The sequence below is a fragment of the Mytilus galloprovincialis genome, chromosome 1 (genome assembly GCF_965363235.1).
Source record: "Mytilus galloprovincialis chromosome 1, xbMytGall1.hap1.1, whole genome shotgun sequence".
Taxonomy (NCBI): domain Eukaryota; kingdom Metazoa; phylum Mollusca; class Bivalvia; order Mytilida; family Mytilidae; genus Mytilus; species Mytilus galloprovincialis.
Genome location: NC_134838.1, coordinates 49,740,227 through 49,761,994, shown reverse-complemented (window position 1 = coordinate 49,761,994; position 21,768 = coordinate 49,740,227). Strand labels below are relative to the sequence as shown.

Below are 21,768 nucleotides of genomic sequence, written 5' to 3'. Positions count from 1 at the left end.
GACACGGATAATTACAAAAAATTAGAACTGCATAGTATAAGCGGGATACGGGAATCTGACAAAACAATAAGCGGAATACGGGAATCTGCCAAAACAGTAAGCGGTATCCGGGATCAGAACCCCCCAATGAGACCCCAGAAAAAGATATTTTTGTATATTCATCCTATTGTTACAGTCATGCCTTCAATAACAAAAGTATCCGATGCATGCATTTTTTCATATTTTTGGTCCCTTTTTCAATTTTGTGGGGTCCAAATTTATAGACAAAAGTCCTTTAATATAGATATTTGGAATTCGTTGACATGCTGAATCTGACCATGTATCAAGTTTGGGGATTTTTTGCCTAGTTGCTGAAATAGCCCACATAGAGTTCCAAAGGGTCTAAAATCAACAAAAATGAATTGTAGCATGCATTTCGTGTACAATAACCCAAATGTGCATGGTTTTACCTCTGTGGTAGTATCCATTCGCGGATCTAGAATTTTTCATAAGTAGGGGCCCACTGACTGCTTAAGAGGGCCCGCTACTGTCACGCTCCAGTGATTCACTATATAAGTTAAAATCAAGGAGAAACGTAATCTGAAGAATACAATATGACATTTTGAGAATCGCTTTTGTTACAAGTTTGAAAAGCTATATATTTGATGAAGAATGAATGAGGAGTTTGTATTTCAATTGGAAAATACGTGTATCATAAACCCTAAAGTCATCAACTAAGTTTTTTTTCATTTGTTGAAAGTGCATTTATCACATAATTCTACAATAAAAATTCCTTGCATCTTTGAAAATTCTACATTAATAATGACTGCACTAACAGTGATAATTCATCGCATCTATAGTTAAAATGGATCGCTTTCAATAATCGATATGGTATATTATGATGCTTTTATAACACTTATTTGAAGTTTAATGCTATGTTTGTATATTATAAAGACATATCACAATGAAAATATGTTAAAACTTAACATAAAATCCTTTAACTTGATATTTTCAAAACGTAAACAAATACAGTTTTCCCATGATCCTTTATTCTACAATAGACATACCCGCATATAACAGTAAAAATGAACTAGCTGGATTCGCACTTTATATACACTGAAGCATGTATTTACTTATTTTGTACACAACATTTTAAGTTGTAAATTTATATCGGTTTAAATAGAAATTTAAACAGGTTTTCTTAATGTAGAAGATAAATGTTTACGTCATATAGACAAAATATAGTCCAACCGTCAAATGAAATATTCAGGAAATGACAAAAAAGAGTAACACAAACACGAGTCCAACGTAAATTCTGAGGTTAACGCAGATCTTCAGAAGAATTGTTGTTGTGAATCAAAGTATATGAGAGTGAAAGTAATTCAGCAAGAAACCCAACAGCACAAAACCAAAAAAGTCATCGTCAGCGATGTTGATATGGATACGATTTTCAACAAACAACACAAGGAACAGAGTCCCAATAATGACAATACACAAGCGCAAGTTTAATTCACTAAAAGTGAAAAGAAAGTTGTGAATATGTTTATTGTATCTGTCACTCAGTTTTTTTCGCAGATGATAGATCAATTTCGTTATTTATATAAATGTCCTAAAATTTTCTGAACAATTTCTGAAGCGACATTTATGTGTTTGTCCTATCCAAGGAAACGACCTGAGATGCTTTGAATTTTTTTTTTTTGGGGGGGGGGGGTACGTGTGAGAGAGAGGGTTGGTATTGAAATGCTGTGAATTTTTACTTCAAAAACTGCAGAATAAGCAAGCTTAGAAACTGGAATCCTCTTCAAAATCGTGCTATATAAATTATGAGTTAACGTTCTGTCTACAAATCTCAAGAGTTTCAAAGTATAAATGGGAAAACTTGTATTTAGTTAACATTAAAACCAACGATATTTATCACATAATTTGATATAACTAATCATAAGACATAGTTTTGTTAATATTGCTAAAGATACATTAACATCATAAATAACTTTGTTTAGTAATAGGTCAGTCTGAATCTCCGTTCATTTTTATTTTACAATATTTAAAGCTGAATCAGAAATTTTTAAGTGACCTTGTTATTGTAAACTGTATATTATGTATAATGTTTTAAGCCATTGGTCCATATGGGCGTAAAGTGCTTTTCAATAAAGTATAAAGTTATTATCTTTACTTGGATCTTGTAGAGTTGCTCTTGACCTCATTAAGGTTTAGTCATTCATTGAAATTCCGTAACACCCATCCCAATGTTCGCAACTGTAATAAATCATAGGTTAAGGTTAATGTAACCTATTTGTAAACAAGATTCCGCGCTTAAAATTTTGACAGGAAGACGTTCAGTTAAAAATTAAATACAGACATTGATCTTCATTTGGCAGTTTCATTTTCTTCATAAAATGAGCAAAGTAAGATGTGTATTCGTCGTTGGGGACATACCACACCTGTCCTTGCGCTAGTTCTCTGAAATAGGTAAGAATTCAACAAACCTTCTTTTATATATCATAAAACTGTTTTTAAGGACACTGAGTTTCTTTAATTTCTGAGACGTTAGATTTATAAAACACATGTAGACTTTTTAAGGCGTGGTGTAGCACGCACACGAAAAGAATTACGAGACAACCGACGTGTTGGAGATCAAAGAGGTTCTTTAAAAAAAAACAAACTATAAAGACCATTTGTTACATATTATATTTCATGCAGGGCCCCTGTATTTCTTTTGGTTACAAAATATAATTAAACTGTTCATATGTACACAAAAAAGTTTAGGATATTTCAGTTTTAAAAATCTCAGTGTTGCCATGTGTTTACGCTGTTTGAAAAGCGCGCTTTGTTTATAAACCAGATGATACACTCCAACCAGTATTAAGCTTTCAAAATACAAGGCAAGAAAATTAAAGACTCTCTCAAAACCTGAAAGTCAATACTCGACGGACAAATTTAGGGAATGAAATCTGAACTTTTGAAAATGATATTGTACGTATGTATCGAATACAGTAAATTATAAGCCGTTCACGGATACTATGGTTCTACTGTAATGATATGCGCAGACAGATTTATGATGATATAATCCAAGATAAAACTTTGACGGAGGAAGGATAAAATCTAGGACGCTTTCCCAAAATTGAGAAAGACTGTTTAAATCGGACAGGATAGTCGCATCGAAGAAAATTAATTCTTTCCTTTTTCACAGTCCCAAATCAGCAAGAATACTAGTATGTGATTAATAATAAAAACAACGCCTCATCAGATATTCTATAAATAGTACGCGGGAAAGTCCAAGTCAGTAAACTTATTAATATATTATAAACTCTGGGTAACATTTTGTCTCTGCATTTCTTTCAGACAATAAATTCAAAATAAAAAAATCACACTAGTCCTTTTCCAGCTCAAAAAAAGTTTTTACAGCGCACGGTAAAATACTACTTTTGGGACAAACGGCGAATCTAAGGTGGTGGAACCCCCTTTTTGACGATGAATGCGTCTGAATAGGTATACATAAGGTTGGAACCCATCCTTTATCCTGGATTTGAACCCCTTTTAAAAATGGCTGGACCCAAATTATATCAAAATTATATATGTAGAAATATGGATAATTCTTTATTAAAAATGGGGGGGGGGGGGGGTCTTTTTTGCTAAGGTTGATTAGGTACTTTCATACTTTTGTTAACGGGTATTTTGAAAATATGTGTGCTGTTAACTGTTATTCAAATTATCAAATAACAATTAAGGAATTCTTATCAATGTTCGATCTCCTTGGTTTTTTTTTCGATCGATATAAAGTATTATATTTTATCAATAGATTATAGAGGTAACTTTTTCTTAAAAAAATGATTCAGGTAAAAATCATTAATCAATTATATATGTCGTACTGAGATTTCTCTCGGCAACACTGACATCCTAATCCAGCCTTCTATTTCGTAAGCGTTAGCTTATACTCGATCTATGGTTAAACAGTGGCCCAGGATCACAGTATATAGCAATCAGTGAGCCAGAACCCGAGGCTACGATTTGTCGTACAATCTAATAGGGTAGCTAATTCTGCAGAGGTTTACCGCTTGTCGAGGTTTAAATTTCCGCACCTTCTATGCAGGATCGAAAGTCAAACATATATTGTTTGCAATTAAGTTACAATTTTAATTTTACATTTTGATCATTGTCAATATTTTTTTTGTTATTTCATTATTTTAATAAATATTTGAATGATTGAAAGTTGTGACCTCAGTTTACATGGTTTACAACAATTTAACATTTATTGTTGCAATTTTCATTAATCATGTTGATGCAAATTTATTTCCGGAATTTTCGATTCTTTAATATGAAATATTATAAATATATAGAAAGATGTCCTTATGTTTTATGTTAACCGGACTTTAACCAAATGCCTTTGATTTATGTTAACAAAAAAATCTGGTACATGCACCCTACTGTCTAAACATGAATGTGAACTTGTGATACATGTTTTGATAATTTGCAAACAAAGAGTCGAGTTCTACGGTCAACATCTCGAGTCCATTAAAGCATAAAGGGGGGGGGGGGGGGGCACTTTTTTATGTTTTTCTTTAGGGGGGGGGGAGATAATTTATAATTTTACCCCCGCTTTAAAAAAAGGGGGGTATACTGTTTTACCTCTGTCTGTCCTTCTGTCAGTCCGTCAGTCAGTCCGTCCGTCCCATGAATATTTTTCGTCGCATTTTTCTCAGGAACTACATTACAAGGATTTCTGAAATTTGGTTTCAGGGTTTATCTAAGTCAGCTATACAGTGTGATGCGTTTTCAGATTGATCACTTGACAACTTCCTGTTTACCGAACACTTGCATGATTTTACACATGATAGCCAAGTTGAAAATTTTCGTCACATTTTTCTCAGGAACTACAATACTAGGATTTCTGAAAATTGGTTTCAGGATTTATATAAGTCAGATATACCGTGTGATGCGTTTTCAGATTCATCACTGGACAACTTCCTGTTTACCGAACACTTGCATATTTTTACACTATTAATATTATTCACTTGCGGCGGGGGTATCATCAGTGAGCAGTAGCTCGCAGTTTCACTTGTTTTACCTGTTTCTAATCTTATAAAAATATGCAGTACATCGAATCAATAAAAACTTATTTAATCATACCACATCTCTTTTTTTATTTATCTAAAATATGCCTAAATGATCTGTGTATTTTTTCTTCCTTCCAAGTCACCGATCTTAAAGTTCGTTTGGTACTTCATGCATTACTAAATAAACAGCTGCGCCATGAGCTCATGATACGCCCGTCGTTTTATGCAATAATCATAAATAGTTTCTGAGATACAGCGTGACATATGAAAACACACCTTTTTTTTAACAAAAAGCTCAATAAATCTTAAATAAAATTTTGAATCATTACCATCAAGTATACAGATCTTACGATCAATATAACTAAGAAATGAGTAAAGTTTTATCCAATAATCATAAATTGTGTTTGAGATAGAGCGACAAGTGAAAACATACTTTTTTTTAACAAAAAACTCAATAACTCTTAATTAAAAGTTTGAAGCATCACCAAAAAGAATACAGAACTTAAGATTAATATAACTAAGAAGTGTGTAAAGTTTAAAGCAATAATCATAAATTGTTTTGAGATACGGCGCTACATGTGACCCCCCCCTTTTTTTTTTACAAAAAACTCAATAACTCTTAATTAAAATTTTGAATCAAAACCAAAAAGTATACAGATATTTAGATTATTATAACTTAGAAGTTTGTTAAGTTTTGAGCAATAATCGTAAATTGTTTTTGAGATACGGCGCGACATGTAAAAAAAACCTTCACCTTTTTTTTTACAAAATACTAAATAATTCAAATTTTCAAATTTTAATCATCATTAAAATGTATACAAATCTTTAGATAAATATAACTGAGAAGTGTATTAAGTTTTAATCAATTATCATAAATCTTTTTTGAGATACAGCGCGACACAGGAAAAACACACCCCTGTTTAAGTTACTAAGTCCCGTAACTCAACAAATTTTAATCTTTTAATTTTCACCAAAAAGTATACAGATCGTTTGACCATCATAAGAAACAACTATATTAAGTTTCATGAAATTTGGATAAAGTGTTCTCAAGTTACGGTGCGACATGTTTACACCGGATAGACAGACGGAAAGACGGACGGACGGACGTACGCCGGACATTTGTATACCATAATACGTCCCGTCAAAATTCATTGGTACCATTTATACAAGAAGACAATGAACTGTTACATGCCTTATTCAGTTCCACAAACATATATTTACTTATTTTGTACACAACATTTTCATCATGATGTACTTCATGTAGCAGCATAATTATAATATAATTAATTTTCATCTAATCGAAGGGAAGATTTATTTTTACATTTGACAAGAGTACATGTTCATCTTGAAACCTTGAAACATAATAAAACCATTTCGTACCCCTTGGAAGATTTTTATGTCTGTCATCTCCAATTGTATGGAAGATTTATATACGTATGCAATGGAAGGTTATTTTCGAAAAGTTATCAATTATTTCCCTGTAATTTCTCAAATTAAAAAAAAACAAAACATATGGAGTTCTTTGATTGGTCATATTCAGGTGCAAATTTTTATGTAAGTATGTGTTCCGTCAGTGAATATAAAAGAAGAATATTGTGGTTCATCTCTTAACTCTAAGCCAAATGTCAATTGTATTTGATGTAAACATGGTAAAGTGTGTCACCTTAAAACAACCTATCCAAATTATAATAATTATTTTTAAAGTTTTATTTTACTTGAATTCAATAAATGATCATGATAAAGGTCTAGATATTCATATGTAAAGATAACTAGTGTCTTTATAGTCGTTAATTGTAAAATATATGCACATATAACATCAAATTTAAAGATAAAATTTCTTTGTAGGTAGAAGAAGCTTTATCAGCAATGGACAACTAGAGTCATCAAAGATATCAGAATTATAATTTAGTACGCCAGACGCTCGTTTCGTTTACATAAGACTCATCAGTGAATCTCATACGAAAACATTCATAAAGCGAAACAAGCACAAAGTTGATGAACATTGAGGATCCGAAATTCCAAAAAGTTGCCAAATACGGCCAAGGCAACCTAGAAGTTAAGATTGACAATTGAGAATAAAAATGATATAGAGATCAAGATAAATAAGAGAGGAAACTATTTAATCATAGTTACATTTTTTTTTTATAAAAAGTAGCCTCACTAATCATAATGGAAAAGACAGTTTATCACACGCATTGCTACCAACCGATCTTGACCCAGTCATGGCTATATATATCTGTTTTGCTATCAACGCTACTGATATTGGGATTGTCTATACCACACTGTTTCTAAAATGAATATGTTGCTGATAGAAGTACGCCTTCTATTAGTAGTTACAGCAGAAGATAACCCTACAACGCTTAAAGAAGTTGGAAGGCATCATAAACAGTCAATAGGAATATAGACCAACTGTTTTGGTGTCTGAAAACTACAAGAGATCACTTATTAAACATCTATGATGTGGATAAAAACAGGGAAAATACCATAATGTATAAGACAGAACGATAATAGTATGTGACTGAATTCAGTCATAGACTTAGATTTAAAATTTGTTGGTATATATTGTATAGATATTTCTACTGTACAAACTGATGTACTTTATAATGTCAATGAATAATGGTGCCAGTGACTGAATTCAGTCAAGATTTTCGTTATTGTTAACATTAATATGTATATTTAGAATCAACTTGGAATAATTTTTCTATAATACTATAATCTAGTTTGAAAAAGGACGATGATTCTTGATGTTTGTAAATTGACTGAATTCAGTCAACAGTTTTCTAATGCACTTCTGTAAAAACTGTTTTTTCCCCTCAGAGCATATACTTGTTGTGTTGCATACACCCAACTGCTACCAATCTCCAATTTTTAATGTATTATCAATTGAATATTCAATTAATAAATTAAGATGAAAGTTGTAGTGCAAGATGACTGAATTCAGTCATGACTTTGGTGTCACATATGCAGTTTTTATTCATACAGATAACTGGGACAAACAGATTTTCATCAAAAATTAGTCACAATTTAACAGTTTGAATAAAACGTAAATTCTCATTTATTTTGTTTTTGAACATGCTAAATAAAATATTGTTGAACTGTTTTCTCTGGCTTATTGCATATGTTACTGGTCCTATTTGAAAAAAAAGTATATTCAGCTTCAGATTACACAAATGGAAGCAAGTACCCATTGTACCTAATATATTTTTCCAAAAAGGGACCGAAATCCTCAGACTAAAACAATAGTATATGTACATTTGCAATCGTGTACTTCTAACAAAATAGCTGAAAATACGTAAGGACACGATTTGCATCAACAGGTTCTTCCTAGATATGGGGAGAAACATCAGTTATCTAAATTTTAAGGAGGTGTTATTAAGCAGATTCTTGCATACTCTCCATATTTGACAAATCAGAATATTGACAAGTTGAAACAGAATGTGTTCTGTGCACTTTTTTGTGGGTCCACGTGTTATCATGAATGAAATGTTTTATTGAGTAATGCAATTGCTTAAGGAATAACACGTGATGTGCAGTTAGCCAATCAGAATAAAGTATTATAATGAAACATACATCTAATGTAATTATTACTTGATAACAACGGCCTTATGGTTAAATGATATTTAAATGAAAGGATTCTTTTCTAAAGACGTGTAGAAATCTATTGTTCATTATTATTTCAATATTTACACTTTGCTAGTTTTCCGAGAATGCCCTTGTGTGTAAAACAGATAAGATTAGGACAAAGTGACCATATATCCCTTTCTTCATAATTCGTTTAACGTACATTTTGTATTTTAAAGAGTTCCATAAATGAAATGATTTTCTAAAATTTTTCAAGGGGGCATCAATACAAAAAACACTCTTGTTAAATAGCAGGTATATAAATGCAACAGTGATTATTTACAGACAAGTATTAGTCACAGATGTAAGAAATAGTTCAAGGTGTATATGGGATACCAAAGAAGAGGTTGATAAGATATGGAAAAGAATCAAAGAATATGTTCCTGATGTATGGTGTCACAGAGAGGTGATGGGATTGAATGAAAGGTGTAATATTTGAAGAAAAAAAATATTTTGTATTTAGATAATAAAATTGAGAATGGAAATGGGGAATGTGTCAAAGAGACAACAACCTGACCATAGAGCAGACAACAGCCAAAAGGCCACCAATGGGTCTTCAATGCAGCGAGAAACTCCCGCATCCGGAGGAGTCCTTCAGCTGGCCCCTAAACAAATATGTATACTAGTTCAGTGATAATGGACGTCATAAACTCCGAATTATACACAACACTCTTTAAACAACCTTTTATGCTCCACCTCAGGTCATTATGTTTTTCAGTCTGTGCGTCCGTTCGTTCGTTCGTCCGTCCGTCCGTTCGTCCACCTGTTCCGCTTCAGGTTATGGTTTTTGGTCCAGGTATTATTATTGATGAAGTTGAAGTCCTATCAACTTGAAACTTATTACACATGTTCCCTCTAATATGATCTTTCTAATTTTAATGCCAAATTAGAGTTTTGACTACAATTTCACGGTCCACTGAACAGAGAAAATGATAGTGCGAGTGGGGCATCCGTGTACTATGGACACATACTTGTTTTATCAATTTTAAGACGTAGTAACACACGTAGCAAAGGTCTAAAATCATTTTACTTTTATCTTCTAGATTAAGGATTCTTAGATATGATCCAGGCGAATATTTCAGACCGCATTGTGATGGCATGTATAAACGGGATAATGGAGAGACAAGTTATGTGACTGTCCAGATATATCTAAACGAGGTAAGGAAGACTTATTTAATTACCCATGTGGTCGAGTGGTCTGAGTATTCGAACTACTGCATCTTTAGCCTGTCAACACTGAGGTTGTGAATTCGAATCCCGCACGTGGCAGGTGCGCTCGACTCAAATCTTAATTGACTAGGATTTTCAGTTTTCCTACTAAAGTTTGGTTGTTCTCTTTGGGCACTCCGATTTCCGCCACCAAAAAAAACTGACCGCCACGGAAAAGCACAATAGTGCTGAAAGTGGCATTAAACACCAATAAATCAATCAATCAATCAAAAACATTAATTACCCATGTCAGAGTCGACTGTATGTGATCTTAGAGTTGAGGTGTAGGTTATACATTTACATATTCTGACCTGAAATCATATTTAAGTTCTATTTCAATGCAAAAAAAAAACAAAATAAAAAAAATAATATTAGTTGATAATTTGTTTGATAAGAAGAACGTGTGAAAAAGGCCAGTTTAAATTTTTTAAATCTTCATTATAGCAAAAATATTAAAAATTGAAAGGAGGATTGCAAGTGTGGTAATTCACTTAATTATATTTAATAAATCATATATATTTATGTGTATAAAACACATTTGTATTGTCACAGTAACGACATATCATTAATTGCATATTTGACCGAAATTTTCCCATTTCATACATACTTTTTGGCAAAACTTATCTTTAATGCAAGAAGTCTTGAGAAAAAGTAAAATAACAAAAATGCCGAACTCCAATTAAAACATTGTTGTGACGTCATTCTATTGTTTTACCTGTTTTTTATTATAGTGATTGGACTACCATTTACCTGTAAGAAACCATTATGTCACCTTTAGCTGTCCAATATTTTTAAGAATAGCCCTCCTCTTTTTTTAAAATATTGGATAGCTAAAGGTAGCATAACTGATTCTTACAGGTAAATGATAGTTAAATCACTGAAATAAATAAAAATATTAATTACCCCAATTGTTTCATCATGTAAACAAAAATACAAACAAAAAACAAATGACAATTAAAAAACAACATTTTTATTGAAGTCACTTTTAAATACAATAACTTGTCACTCATCAAAACGGGTTCTTGAGGAAAAAATCACTTTTAAATTTATTTTTAATACATCCAATACTTATATCACAGCCATTTTCTCATGTTTTGGGGTTGTCTCTTTTAAAACTAATTCAATAAGTTGATTATGCTCGTTGTAAGTCTTGTTTTTTGGCTTTTATGAATTTCTTTTTTCAAAAGAGTTATCCTCATCCGTCTTTAGACTATCAAAATTGACCTCTGGTGTTGCTCTTATTCTTCCTAACATCATTTTCAACTAGAATTAAATTGAAAAAAAGCAATGAAGTAATCCTCCTTAAATTTGATTGATCATGCAACAAAACAAGGGCAATGAAAAACATAAACCTTATCTCCTGTGTACAAAGTGCGAATCTTGAACTTCCTTCATGAACTAGGGGACTATAATAGTTTATAATTTTCAAGTTTCTAAATTGATTTAGAGGTGCTTGTTTTTGTAAGTCTGGTATTGTTGCTTAAATATGAATATAATGCTACACTTCGCTCATGAACGACGATGAATATGGGAAGTAGCATTTTATAGGAAAACATTACCGCATTTTATCTGTCAAACAAACCAATCGTGTTTCCGATTCGCACTTTTTTGCAGTGATCGTTTTATGAGAGATTTTTGTTCAAAAGAAAATCGAGATAAGAATATATTTCGGTAACATTTATAAACCACAAGGAACTCAATAAACAAATAAATGAAAAAAGAGCGACACGATCTTGCAGAAAGAAAAAAAAGAAAAAAAGGGGGGGGGTATAAGGTGGTACCGTTTGGGTACAGTCTCTTGAAAATTCCGACAAAAGAATATAACTGATTGCATGTTGCTATTTTATCATTTGTTAATATTTACTATATATCTGTAATAAAATCGACTGCGGTGCACTCGATATGGTTCGACAAGAACCTGTTTTCATATCCTATTATTTTTATTTTCTCAATCACTTCGTTAAAATAAAACCCAAGAAGAAACAAGAAACTAATAGAAGAGCACTACATTATGAAATATAATATATATATAACTTACCATTATTAGCTGCTTTGACTATATCCTCTTTGTAATCCACACTGAAATAATGTATCTGAATAGATTCTGAATACACATTTGATTTTAATCCAAAGTTTGAAACAACACATTCACTAATACATGCAACGACATCTTTTTCTTCGTATTTGCATTTAAATTAATATACTTTCATCACTTTATCCATTTAGAAACACAAACCGTATGTAAAGGTATTCACGAAAACTATGAGCAGAAAATGTGAGTAGTCCTTGCGCACGCAAAAATCATGATACGCATACCCTGTGTCTTATTCTTCATGTAGCAATACATGTTGTTTACCTTCAGCTGTACTTTCTTTTTGTCTATTTGTTTTACGCTAAGTTATTGTTTAAAGGGGCCAACATGTAGGATATATTTTTATGTAATTTAAAGAAAGTTTATTTACAAAACAATTTTCATACTTGATGAAAAAAAATCTTTGCTTGCTTTTAGTTTTTATTTTACCTTTTATCGACGTGTTAAACAATGTTTTAAGTAAGATATAAGCCTCTAACAGTCCATTCTGTAAAATATTGAACAGGTCTTCGGCCTGCGGCCTCAGACCTGTCCAATATTTTACAGAATGGACTGTTATCGGCTTATATCCCTTACGGAAAATTCAAAACGGAAAGTCCCTTATCAAATGGCCAAATCAAAAGCACACCAAACGAATGGAAAACAACTCATATTCCTTGGTATAGGCATTTCCTTATGTAGAAAATGGTGGATTAATTACCTGGCTTTATAGCTAGCTAAACCTCTCACTTATATGACAGTCGCATAAATTTCATTATACTGACAACAATTTGTGATCCAAACAGACAGACTTAATCGGTAAAAATGTCAAAAATTGGGGTACAGCAGTCAATATTGTGTAATAATCTTAATCACAATAAAAACAAACAACTTTGGCAACAAAGATAAACAAAATGGCATATAGGCACTCAAAAGACAAATCACATAGGAAAAAATAAAAGACAAGAATAAAACAATTGACTATAATAGTACAATATGTATGAATACCGAGCCACGCCAAAAGGGTATTACCAAAAATGGAGAAGTCATGAAAGATGTCATTTGAATTGTATTAATGGATTTGTACTGATTCGAGGTTCAAATTCAATGGGCCACAACAGTGGCTTATAAGAAATTGTAAAAATCTGACAAAAGGAGACAATCAATATTTTCAACAGATTTCACTGATAAAAATAAGATATCCATTTCTTGAATAAACAGACAAAATAAGGCTAGTAGTCAGAATGCAGTGCTCTTTTCATCGGTTTTCGAATTTATACTTGACATAAGGAACACGACGGGTGACACAAGAGGGGCATGATTTGCCAACCTTTCTTATTACCTGTATCTGTCCTTTTTGTAGAGTTCAAGTTACCCTATTTTTGGTTTCTGTTGAGTGTATGTACCCTTCTTGATCACTTGAGGTATCTGTTCGTTTTGTAGAGTTCAGATTACTCTATTGTTATACGACTGCAAAAAATTTTGCGGTCGTATATTGGTATCACGTCGTCGTCGTCGTCGTTTTCCGAAAACAGTTGGTTTCCGGACAATATCTTTGGTATAATTAAATAGAAATCTATGAAATTTAAACACAAGGGTTATAACCACAAAAGGAAGGTTGAGATTGATTTTGGGGGTCATGGTCCCAACAGTTTGGGAATCAGGGGTCAAAAAAGGGCCCAAATGTGCATTTTTTTAGTTTTCAGACAATAACTTGTGGCACGGTGTTCGGATCTCTCTGAAATTATACCACAAGTTTCCATACCACAAAGGGGTGGTTAGGATTGGTTTGGGGGGTTGTGGCTCAAACCGTTTAGGAATTAGGGGCAACAAAGGGGGAAAACAAGGGTTTCCTGGTTAATGGTCAATTACTTAAGACAATTTAAAAGCATTGTAAGGGAGGTAATCCAAACACATTATGTTTTAGATTACCTCCCTTACCCTGCTTTTAAATTATGTATAAATAAATGTTGTATTGTCTTGAGGTTATGAGCTGTCAATTTATTTTTATACGACCGCAAAACATTTTGCGGTCGTATATTGGTATCACGTCGTCGTCGTCGTCGTCCGAAGACATTTGGTTTTCGCACAATAACTTTAGTATATGTAAAAAGAAATCTATGAAATTTAAACACAAGGTTTAGGACCACAAAAGGAAGGTTGGAATTGATTTTGGGGTTTATGGTCCCAACAGCTTACGAATTAGGGGGCCAAAAAGGGGCCAAAATAAACATTTTTCTAGTTTCCAGACAATAACTTGTGGAATGGTGGTTGGATCTCTCCGAAGATCCCTCTTTGGGAGGGGCAGGGGGTTATGGCTCAAACCGTTTAAGAATTATGGGCAAAAAAGCGGGAAAACAAGGGTGTCCTGGTTAATGGACAATTACTTAAGTACAAAAACATAATTTAAAGCAGTGTAGGGGAAGTAATTCAAACACAACATTTTGAATTACCTCCCTTACTTTTATGATGTATTTCAATAGGTTATTATGGTTGAAAACTTGAACTGAATTGAGATTATGATCATATCTTGAGGGGGGTAGGGGGTTAATTTTTTTTAGGTGGGAGAGGGGTAGATTCGCAACAGCATAGTGTATTGCTCAAAAATCAAATCACATACAATGTAACCACTTCAAGTTCTTTGACTACAGTTATTCTGTGTCAAAAACCTATTATGTGTCAAATATTTAATTACAAACCAAATTCAGACCTGTATCAAGTGCGAATATTGTGTCCATTTTTGACCTAAATGTTAAGGGTTGGACCTCTGCGGTCGTATCCAGCTGCGCTTAGCGAAGCAGTTTATTATATCCTGTCCTAGTTTTTGAATTTTATGTTATTTTTTTTTCGTTTTAGGCTCCGTCCTTGTTTTTGAACATGATTATCCTATACTACATGAAGGATGTGAACTTATTGGTTTCTGTTGAGTGTATGTACCCTTCCTGATCACCCGAGGTATCTGTTCGTTTTGTAGAGTTCACGTTACTCTTTTTTTAGTTTCTGTTGAGTGTGTGTACCTTTCCTGATCACCTGAGGTACCTGAGATGTTCTTTTTGTAGAGTTCGAGTTACTGGATGTTTTGTTTCTGTTGAGTGTGTTTACCTTTCCTGTTCGCTTGAGGTATCTGTCTTTTTTTGTAGATATTAGGTTGCTCTTTTTGTTGAGTGTATGTACCCTTCCTAATCTCCTGATGTATCTGTTCTTTTTGTAGAGTTTTGGTTGCTCTAGTTTAATTTCTGTTAAGTGTGTTTACCCGTCCTGATCACTTGATTTATCTGTTCTTTTTGTAGATTTCGGATTGCTCTATTGTTAGTTTCTGTTGAACGTGTGTAGTCTTCCTGATCACTTGTGGTATCTGTTCTTTTTGTAGAGTTCGGGTTGGTCAATTTTTAGTTTCTGCTGAGTGTGTTTAGCCTTCCTGATCACTTGAAGTAGATATAGGAAGATGTGGTGTGAGTGCCAATGAGACAACTCTCCATACAAATAACAATTTAAAAAGTAAACCATTATAGGTGAAGTATCTGTTCTTTTTGTAGAGTTCGAGTTGCTCTAGCTTTAGTTTCTGTTGAATGTGTGTAGCCTTTCTGATCACTTGAGGTATATGTTCTTTATGTAAGGGATATAAGCCGATAACAGTCCATTCTGTAAAATATTGGACAGGTCTGAGGCCGCAGGCCGAAGACCTGTTCAATATTTTACAGAATGGACTGTTAGAGGCTTATATCTTACTTAAAACATTGTTTAACACGTCGATAAAAGGTAAAATAAAAACTAAAAGCAAGCAAAGATTTTTTTTCATCAAGTATGAAAATTGTTTTGTAAATAAACTTTCTTTAAATTACATAAAAATATATCCTACATGTTGGCCCCTTTAAACAATAACTTAGCGTAAAACAAATAGACAAAAAGAAAGTACAGCTGAAGGTAAACAACATGTATTGCTACATGAAGAATAAGACACAGGGTATGCGTATCATGATTTTTGCGTGCGCAAGGACTACTCACATTTTCTGCTCATAGTTTTCGTGAATACCTTTACATACGGTTTGTGTTTCTAAATGGATAAAGTGATGAAAGTATATTAATTTAAATGCAAATACGAAGAAAAAGATGTCGTTGCATGTATTAGTGAATGTGTTGTTTCAAACTTTGGATTAAAATCAAATGTGTATTCAGAATCTATTCAGATACATTATTTCAGTGTGGATTACAAAGAGGATATAGTCAAAGCAGCTAATAATGGTAAGTTATATATATATTATATTTCATAATGTAGTGCTCTTCTATTAGTTTCTTGTTTCTTCTTGGGTTTTATTTTAACGAAGTGATTGAGAAAATAAAAATAATAGGATATGAAAACAGGTTCTTGTCGAACCATATCGAGTGCACCGCAGTCGATTTTATTACAGATATATAGTAAATATTAACAAATGATAAAATAGCAACATGCAATCAGTTATATTCTTTTGTCGGAATTTTCAAGAGACTGTACCCAAACGGTACCACCTTATACCCCCCCCCCTTTTTTTCTTTTTTTTCTTTCTGCAAGATCGTGTCGCTCTTTTTTCATTTATTTGTTTATTGAGTTCCTTGTGGTTTATAAATGTTACCGAAATATATTCTTATCTCGATTTTCTTTTGAACAAAAATCTCTCATAAAACGATCACTGCAAAAAAGTGCGAATCGGAAACACGATTGGTTTGTTTGACAGATAAAATGCGGTAATGTTTTCCTATAAAATGCTACTTCCCATATTCATCGTCGTTCATGAGCGAAGTGTAGCATTATATTCATATTTAAGCAACAATACCAGACTTACAAAAACAAGCACCTCTAAATCAATTTAGAAACTTGAAAATTATAAACTATTATAGTCCCCTAGTTCATGAAGGAAGTTCAAGATTCGCACTTTGTACACAGGAGATAAGGTTTATGTTTTTCATTGCCCTTGTTTTGTTGCATGATCAATCAAATTTAAGGAGGATTACTTCATTGCTTTTTTTCAATTTAATTCTAGTTGAAAATGATGTTAGGAAGAATAAGAGCAACACCAGAGGTCAATTTTGATAGTCTAAAGACGGATGAGGATAACTCTTTTGAAAAAAGAAATTCATAAAAGCCAAAAAACAAGACTTACAACGAGCATAATCAACTTATTGAATTAGTTTTAAAAGAGACAACCCCAAAACATGAGAAAATGGCTGTGATATAAGTATTGGATGTATTAAAAATAAATTTAAAAGTGATTTTTTCCTCAAGAACCCGTTTTGATGAGTGACAAGTTATTGTATTTAAAAGTGACTTCAATAAAAATGTTGTTTTTTAATTGTCATTTGTTTTTTGTTTGTATTTTTGTTTACATGATGAAACAATTGGGGTAATTAATATTTTTATTTATTTCAGTGATTTAACTATCATTTACCTGTAAGAATCAGTTATGCTACCTTTAGCTATCCAATATTTTAAAAAAAGAGGAGGGCTATTCTTAAAAATATTGGACAGCTAAAGGTGACATAATGGTTTCTTACAGGTAAATGGTAGTCCAATCACTATAATAAAAAACAGGTAAAACAATAGAATGACGTCACAACAATGTTTTAAGTAGAGTTCGGGTTGCTTTATTTTTAGTTTCAGTTGAGTGTGTAGCCTTCCTGATCACTTGTGGTATCTGTTCTTTTTGCAGAGTTCGGGTTGGTCAATTTTTAGTTTCTGTTGAGTGTGTTTAGCCTTCCTAATCACTTGAGGTATCTGTTCTTTTTGTAGAGTTCGAGTTGCTGTAGCTTTAGTTTCTGTTGAATGTGTGTAGCCTTTCTGATCACTTGAGGTATATGTTCTTTATGTAGAGTTCGGGTTGCTTTATTTTTAGTTTCAGTTGAGTGTGTAGCCTTCCTGATCGCCTGTGGTATCTGTCCTTTTTTGTGCTGATCACCTGATGTATCCATTTTTTGTGTAGCGTTCGAGTTGATGATCTATTTTTAGTTTCTGTTGAGTGTGTGTACCCTTCCTGATCACTTGAGGTATCTGTTCTTTTTGTAGAGTTCGGGTTGCTATAGTTTTAGTTTCTGTTCAGTGTGTGTACCCTTCCTGATCACTCTTGAGGTATCTTTTCTTTTTTGTAGAGATCGGGTTGCTCTTGTTTTTTTATAGGTGTGTTGAGTGTATGTACCCTTCCTGATCACCTGATGTATCTGTTCATTTAGTTCGGGTTGCTCTATGTTTAGTTTCTGTTTGGTTTTCGTCTGTTTTCTTTTGTCCATTATGCAGAAGTAAATCTACCGTACATTATTTAAATAACAACTGTCTAATTATTAGAAATGATTAGTTAAAAACGTATATTCATGAAACGATACAGTGCATGCTTAAAATACAACTGTACACATTATCTTTATTTTTAAGAAATGAGATCAAATTCAGTTATGTATGATACAATCAAACAAAACAAATCAGTATTGTAAAAAAAACCATGATGTCAAATGGTTGGCTAGAATAATTTTGCAGCGTTTAACTGATATGCAAGTAATATTTTAACAAGATTCTTAAGTACTTATTTGATTTACAGGGTTTTGAAGGTGGAAGTACCACATTTATAGGAGACCATTCAGATGAACGAGTTGAAGTTGTACCAAAAACAGGTAATTTTTTATAATAAAATCAAAATAAGAAAAGAAAAATGACGAAATTATATGATTATTCTTTTAAAACCAGCTTTTAATATTATGCACCTGATATTAAGAGATATTTATTTTGAAACGGTAAAGCTAGACATACAGTACAGGGCCAGATACGGGCTTTTGAAAAGGGCGTAATTCTATAGAATATATTTACAAATCAAAATTGAGGGGGTGGGGGAGGTCATATGCCCTCTACGCCCCCCTCCTATATGAATCCACCACTGCAGTAACTAGATATTTAGTATGCATAAATTGTAACTAAAAGCAAGTAACAACTGAAAAAATGTATGGTTTCGTGTAAAATGCCTAATATACCCCCAAACATGAATTAGATATTCTGCAATGTTCTTTTCCATCCATCTGTTTGTATCTCATCACTTGGCGTCCGTCGTCGTCGTCGTCGTTAATTTTTACGACAATCTTCTCTGAAACTACTGGCCCAAATTTAACCAAACCTGGTCACAATCATTATTGGGGTATCTAGTTTAAAAAATCTGTCCGACGACTCCGCCTGCCAACCAAGATGGCTGACATGGCTAGAAATAGAACATAGAGATACGTGTAAAATGCAAGTTTTGTCTATTATTTTGAAAACTGTTATAAATAGAGAAAATCTGACAATGTTCAGAATGATGAGCTCTACCAATTGTCTATACACGTCAAAACTATCAGACGATTTCTTATAGGGGTTATTTCCCTTAAATGACAAATTTTACCATTTTTGTTCATTTTTGCCTATTATCGTGAACACTATAATAGATAGACAGAAACTTTAGATTGCAAAAATGATCTAGTTCTCCAAATAAGTCTGCACGGTCGAAATCATCAATCGACTTCTTATTAGAGTTATAGCCCTTTGATGAGGATTTTTACCATTTTTTTATACGACCGCAAAAAAATTTTGTGGTCGAATATTGGTATGACGTTGGCGTCGTCGTCGTCGTCGTCGTCCGAAGACACATTGGTTTTCGCACAATAACTTTAGTTTAAGTGAATGGATCTCTATGAAATTTTACCATAAGGTTCAATACCACAAAAGGAAGGTTGGGATTGATTTTGGGGGTTATGGTACCAACAGTTAAAGAATGGCCAAAAAGGGGCCAAAAATAAGCATTTTTGTAACTTCCAGACAATAAGGTGTGTGTTAGTGTATGGATCTTTCTTACATTGTTCCACAAGGTTCCATATCTCAAAGGGAATGCTGGGATTGGGAATTAGGGGCCAAAAAAGGGGCCAAAAACAAGCATTTTTCCAGTTTCATGACAATAACTTGTGTGTAAGTGTATGTATCTTTCTGAAATTGTACTACAAGGTTCCATATCACAAAGGGAAAGCTCGAATTGAGTTTGGGGGTAATTGCCCGAAAAGTTTAGGAATTAGGGGTTAAAAATAAGCATTTTTGTAACTTCCAGACAATAAGGTGTGTGTTAGTGTATGGATCTCTCTTACATTGTTCCACAAGGTTCCATATCTCAAAGGGAATGCTGGGATTGGGAATTAGGGGCCAAAAAAGGGGCCAAAAACAAGCATTTTTCCAGTTTCATGACAATAACTTGTGTGTAAGTGTATGTATCTTTCTGAAATTGTACTACAAGGTTCCATATCACAAAGGGAAAGCTCGAATTGAGTTTGGAGGTAATTGCCCGAAAAGTTTAGGAATTAGGGGTTAAAAATAAGCATTTTTGTAACTTCCAGACAATAACGTGTTTGTTAGTGTATGGATCTCTCTGACACTGTTCCACAAAGTTCCATATCACAAAGAGAATGCTGGGATTGATTTTGGGGGTAATTGCCTCAAAATTTTAGGAATTAGGGGCCAAAAAAGGGGCCAAAATCAAGGATTTTTCTAGTTTCATGACATTAACTTGTGTGTAAGTTTATGGATCTTTCTAAAATTGTACTACAAGGTTCCATATCATAAAGGGAAAGCTGGATTTGAGTTTTGGGGTAATTGCTCGTAACGTTTAAGAATTAGGGGCCAAAAAGGGACCAAAAATAAGCATTTTTCCAGTTTCCAGACAATAACTTGTGTTCAGTTCTTGGATCTCTCTGAAATTGTACTGCAAGGTGTCATACCACAAAGGGAAGGCTGGGATTGAATTTGGGGGTGAATGCCTCAAAATTTTAGGAATTAGGGGCCAAAAAAGGGCAAAAAACAAGCATTTGTTTAGTTTCAGGACAATAACTTGTGTGTGAGTGTATGGATCTTTCTGAAATTGTACCACAAGATTCCATACCAAAAAGGGAAGGTTGGAATTGATTTTGGGGGTTATGGCCGAAACTTTTTAGGAATAAGGGGTCAAAAAGGGGCCAAAAACAATACTTTTCTAATACTTTGTATAAATTGAATATTTATTGACAAATTTCAATGGGGTTTTATTCTTAAATGTTTGGGGTTCTTTAATATGCTGAATCTAACCGTATATTAAGTTTTTGGATTTTGGGCCCCGTTTTTAAATGGTCCACATTGAGGTCCAAAGGGTCCAAAATTAAACTATGTTTGATTTCATCAAAAATTGAATGATTGGGATTCTTTGATATGCCGAATCTAACCGTGTATTTAGATTTTTAATTTTGGGTCCAGTTTTCAAATTGGTCTACATTAAGGTCCACGGGTCCAAAATTAAACTTAGTTTGATTTTAATAAAAATTGAATTATTAGGGTTCTTTGATATGCTGAATCTAAACGTATATTTGGATTTTTGATTATGGGCCCAGTTTTCAAGTTGGTCCAAACCGGGGTCCAAAATTAAATTTTGTTTAAATTCAACAAAAAATGAATATATTGAGTTCTTTGATATGCTGAATCTAACCATGTATTTATATTTTTGATATTTGGACCCCGTTATCAAATTGGTCTACATTGATGTCAAAAGGGTCCCAAATTAAACTTTGTTTGGTTTCATCAAACAGTTAATTCTTGGGATTCTTTCATATGCTGAATCTAACCATGTATTTCGATTTTGGATATTGGACCATATTATGTAAATTTTATATGTTTAAGTTATTAGACCACATTCATTCTGTGTCAGAAACCTATGCTGTGTCAAATATTTAATCACAATCCAAATTCAGAGCTGTATCAAGCTTGAATGTTGTGTCCATACTTGCCCCAACTGTTCAGGATTCGACCTCTGCTGTCGTATCAAGCTGCGCCCAGTG

The 21,768-nt window shown here is 33.1% G+C and overlaps 1 protein-coding gene and 3 long non-coding RNA genes across 5 annotated transcripts in view; 3 read left to right on the top strand and 1 right to left on the bottom strand.

Annotated features, from left to right (window-relative positions):
• LOC143077318 (uncharacterized) overlaps nucleotides 1–21,768 on the top strand; it is a 61,940-nt gene that overhangs the window by 35,023 nt on the left and 5,149 nt on the right. For both annotated transcript variants that reach the window (XM_076252966.1, XM_076252965.1), the window contains exons 4-6: nucleotides 8,940–9,080; nucleotides 9,698–9,812; nucleotides 18,495–18,567. In XM_076252966.1, coding sequence (XP_076109081.1) covers nucleotides 8,940–9,080; nucleotides 9,698–9,812; nucleotides 18,495–18,567 — 329 coding nt within the window. The remainder of the gene's footprint in view (nucleotides 1–8,939; nucleotides 9,081–9,697; nucleotides 9,813–18,494; nucleotides 18,568–21,768) is intronic.
• Nucleotides 2,153–8,131, top strand: LOC143077296 (uncharacterized). Its single transcript, XR_012978941.1, has 2 exons — nucleotides 2,153–2,448; nucleotides 6,879–8,131. It is a non-coding gene; the product is annotated as an uncharacterized LOC143077296 (long non-coding RNA).
• LOC143080024 (uncharacterized) lies at nucleotides 10,818–12,096 on the bottom strand. Its single transcript, XR_012979609.1, has 2 exons — nucleotides 11,902–12,096; nucleotides 10,818–11,126 (listed from the first exon to the last, which is right to left on the bottom strand). It is a non-coding gene; the product is annotated as an uncharacterized LOC143080024 (long non-coding RNA).
• Nucleotides 15,545–17,261, top strand: LOC143079969 (uncharacterized). Its single transcript, XR_012979579.1, has 2 exons — nucleotides 15,545–16,176; nucleotides 16,953–17,261. It is a non-coding gene; the product is annotated as an uncharacterized LOC143079969 (long non-coding RNA).